The 4,535-nt window shown below is 44.3% G+C and overlaps 1 protein-coding gene across 1 annotated transcript; it reads left to right on the top strand.

The window, feature by feature from the left end:
• Nucleotides 1–1,307: 1,307 nt before the first annotated feature.
• Nucleotides 1,308–3,191, top strand: LOC308309607 (glutamate--cysteine ligase catalytic subunit-like; the record flags this gene model as incomplete). Its single annotated transcript, XM_080755516.1, has 1 exon — nucleotides 1,308–3,191. One exon carries the CDS (start codon nucleotides 1,308–1,310, stop codon nucleotides 3,189–3,191), a length of 1,884 nt encoding a protein of 627 aa, XP_080611642.1.
• Between the last annotated feature and the right edge of the window lie 1,344 nt (nucleotides 3,192–4,535).

Here is a 4,535-nt window from a genome sequence, read left to right as displayed (position 1 = left end):
CGTACAAGTACAGTACACAGCCATGGGCGATCAGATTACAACACAAAGAATAATTCAAACTTTAACCATGTTTGTGCAATTCAGATATTATGTAAGAGAGGCTGCTGAGTGAGATGTGAAAATCATTGGCGGGAGAGAGAGAGAGAGGCGGGATTCCGTGTGTAGAGCTGCCAGAATTTACTGTTCTTTGCCTGCAAATAAAACTGCATTGGGGTGACCTTGTGTGCTGTGACCGTGGCAGAGTCCTACTTTAACTCTGATTTACTCTGCTCTGGCCTGGAACGTCTCACCGAAAAATCACTCATCAGACTGGGCAACCAACCTGCTGCTGGGCTCCCCCCAACCCCAACGCCATGTCATATGGGGCAAATAAAAGGCCAACACAACAATACATGTACCTTGACAGTTTGGGCATGCTGTCAGTATAGCCTTTGTTCTGGAAAGCCACAGTATTGTGACACGGCTACCGTGTGGAAATATACGCCTATACTATACCTAGTGTTAAAGTGACATGGTATTGCCCTGGGTGTTAAAGTATCTGGCAGCTGTCTTATTATTTTCTTTTTCTGGGTTAAACAACACGCGAACAATTCTTACTTTGGATCCTGCTCTCAGGTAGGATGGCCTGCTCTGGCCACCCGTAGCTCTGTCTATTACATTGAGAAATGTGAACGGCTGTTCAGTAGCAAAGTTCTTAAAAATACTTTAACATAAGACATTTGCAATCCTTGACGGGCCAAACATCTGTTTTTGGACATTCCTCAATGGATCACACTTCTTATCATGAATCCATGGAGGGCGTCCGTGACATGTTTTCTTTCTTTCTTTTATATACAGTATATATACTGTATACTTTGTCATTATGAAGATGCTTTTTTGTATTTATTCAACAAAATTACGCTCATCCCAAATCACCAAATACAGGTATGGCCACTTGATCAAGTGCTCCAGACATCTCTTTCCTACGCAAGTATCCATGCCCATATATGGGGTGCTTATGCCCATATCGGGATCTAGGATCTAGGGATCTCATTTACCCAGAATCTATATAGACGTTTGTGGTACTACAATCTACTAAATTTAGAAATCCCATGGCGTCATAGATGGTCACGTTACTTCAATACACTTAAATAAAGAAATTCCACGATGTCAGTGGAAGAACCTGTATAGTTGTTCTTTTGAGACATACTGTAGGTCAACTGCAGGGAAGAACTGGACCAGAACCCAACATCAACTCACTTCTCCATCTCAGTATTATTAATGGGAATATCAGTTCAGAGCATAACGTCAGTTCACGGCACGATTGAATGGGCTTGTTGTCTCAAGGCTCACCGCTCAATTGGGAAGAATGCAAGAAACATGCAGACCATGTCAGGAAACATGGCATCATCCAGTTTCTCAACATCTATAATAAAGTTAAGGATCGTCAAAAGGACGTTTTGAAATGGGGTGATGAGGTGGAGTACATGTTGATTGAAATGGACGAAAATAATGAAAAGGTCTGCCTTCTTCTGAATGCAGGGGACGTTCTGGACACGCTTCAAGAGAAAGGGGAAAAGACAAAACCCAACCATCCAACCCACTGGAGTCCAGAATATGCCAGCTACATGCTCGAAGGGACCCCCGGACAGCCCTACGGCGGGACCATGCTGGAGCTCAACATGGTAGAGGATAACATGGGGAAGAGACGAAGAGAGGCCTCATCGGTTCTAAACGCCAATCAAACGGTTTGCACCATCACCTCATTTCCAAGGCTTGGCTGCCCAGGGTTCACTAGGCCGGAACGCCAGCCAACGCCTGTCGAAATGGGTGTGTCCAAGTCGCTGTTTTTTCCAGACGAGGCCATATGTAGACACCCAAGATTTAGTACCCTTACCAGGAACATACGCCACAGAAGAGGCGAGAAAGTAGTGATCAACGTGCCAATATTTAAGGACAAAAACACCCCGTCACCATTTGTGGAAACGTATCCCGAAGATGACGGGGAGTTAGCCAGCGCAGCTCTCCCAGACCACATCTACATGGACGCTATGGGCTTTGGAATGGGCAACTGCTGCCTTCAGATGACATTCCAAGCCTGCAGCATTGACGAAGCAAGGTACCTTTATGACCAACTAGCACCGTTCTGCCCCATATTGATGGCTTTGAGTGCCGCCTCGCCCTTCTACAGAGGCCACGTGTCGGACATCGATTGTCGCTGGGGGGTTATTTCTGCCTCTGTGGACGACAGGACACAGGAAGAGCGGGGGCTGAAGCCTCTGAAGGACAACAAGTACCGAATCTTCAAATCGAGATATGACTCAATCGACAGCTACCTGTCCAGCTGTGGTGAGAAGTACAACGACATTCATCTCACAATAGACGAGGACATCAACAGACAACTTCTAGCAGCAGGGATCGACAAGCTACTGGCCCAACACGTAGCTCACCTTTTCATCCGGGATCCCCTTGCGCTCTTTGAGGAGAAAATCAACCTGGACGATGAAAACGAGTCCGATCACTTTGAGAATATACAGTCGACCAACTGGCAGACACTGAGGTTCAAACCGCCGCCTCCAAATTCAGACATTGGCTGGAGGGTCGAGTTCCGCCCCATGGAGGTTCAACTCACCGATTTTGAAAACGCCGCATATGTGGTGTTTGTCGTCCTGCTGACCAGAGTGATCCTGTACTACAAACTGGACTTCCTGATCCCCTTGTCAAAGGTTGACGAAAACATGAAGGTTGCACAGAAAAGAAGCGCCGTGCAGGAGGGCATGTTTTACTTCAGAAAAGACATCTTCAAAGGTTGCTACCCACTTGACGACACCTCTACTCAGAACGGCCTGGAGATTGATGGTTGCGAGGGGTACACACTGATGAGCATAGACACAATCATCAACGGGAAGGAGGGGGTCTTTCAAGGGCTTATCCCGGTCGTCAACAGCTACCTGGAAAACACAGAAGTGGACGTCGACACCAAGCGCACCATTCTGAATTACCAGAAGCTCATACAGAAACGTGCCTCCGGTGAGCTGATGACGATGGCGAAGTGGATGAGAGAGTTTGTGGCAGAGCATCCCCAGTATGAGCAGGACAGTGTTATAACTGACAAGATCAACTATGACTTACTGAGGAAGTGTGACAGGATTGCGAAGGGAGAGGAGAGATGTCCCGAACTGATTGGAGACCCGGTCAACAGATTCACATGAGAAATGTTTCATGCACATAAAGATTCTAAATATAATAGGGCTGCAACTATCGATCATGTTCTTAATGATTCTTTTATCGATTACTCTTTTGATTGATCGAAAAATGTAATATTAAAAACAATACTGTTTTAATTTTTTTGAGAAGCGACCACGCCCTAAAGGGCAAGGTCGCTTCTCGCCCACAGGGTGTCTTTCCGGTTAGTCTGCTTAACCCTATATTATACTTCATCGTACAGTGGTGTCACACTATCCTGGAATTCAAACTGGTTCTATCTGTTCGACAGCCAAGTGGGAAAAAAATATCCGCCAAGTGTATCAGTCTGGATTCCAGGCTAGTGTCATGCATAGAGATGTAGTGGATGTACAATAATGATATGCAATGTAGTACAGTTGTACAATAGCTTGTTTTTAATCTTGTACTGTAAATACTGTGTTCCACTCTTCGAAATATTAATGAATTACGATAAATTATGTATTTTGGTCACAGATAATGCCTTCTTGGGCATTTTGTCTTTCCTTTAGCATTTTAAAGAGAATTGTTTGCTTCGCTGTGCTTAAACAAAAGCAAGGACTCGCAACTCACTTTGTAACGCTCCAGGTACATTTATTCACAATCACAGCAGGCAGGACATACAACCCATAACCCATATCGGTCTTTCTCAAATATATACTTGAGTGTGTTGAAGATTTATTTAGTATTCGAACTAATGAAACTGTCCTTTTAAACCAATAGCTCAGATTTAAAATAACAAAAGAGTAATTTTAACACAGATCTCATCTCATCATGAATATTCCTACAGGGTTCAATTATCTTTAGGGGGGCCAAGAGATCCAGAAAAGAGGTATAAATCTATCTGGGGCTGGTAGATAAACTTGTGCTTAAGAGGTGAAGAGTCATTGTGTGTTAAAATAGTATTTCAGCTTCAGCCTGTATCCTGTATGTGTATAATCTATCCAGTGAATGTGGCTGTGTCAATTAAGAATTTTCTTCTGCTCAGCTCCATGTGTGTTTGGCTGTGGCTGAAGTGTCATGTTGTGACACATTGTGAGCTTTTCAAAAGAAAAATGTGAAATATTTTGTATAATTATGAAAATGTTTGAGAAGCAATTACAAGAAGCAACATTACAGAAAAACAAGGCCAAAGACGTCGCTTATAAACACGGCTGATGATCCTCTCTGCCCCCCCCCCCCCCCCCCCCCACTATGCCTCTGTGACAGTCAAGTCTAAAATGATTAAACTGTTCCATCCACTCATGGTTGGCTAATAGCCCAGTTGACCTTGGTGTTTGAATAATGGCGGTGCGAGAAAATGAATGAGTCAGTGGAGTGCCATTGAGGTGGAG

The sequence above is a fragment of the Protomyctophum bolini genome (genome assembly GCF_963924005.1).
Source record: "Protomyctophum bolini genome assembly, chromosome: 22".
NCBI classification, from domain to species: domain Eukaryota; kingdom Metazoa; phylum Chordata; class Actinopteri; order Myctophiformes; family Myctophidae; genus Protomyctophum; species Protomyctophum bolini.
The sequence above is the reverse complement of the archived record's forward strand: the minus strand, read 5'-3'. Positions and strand labels throughout refer to the sequence as shown.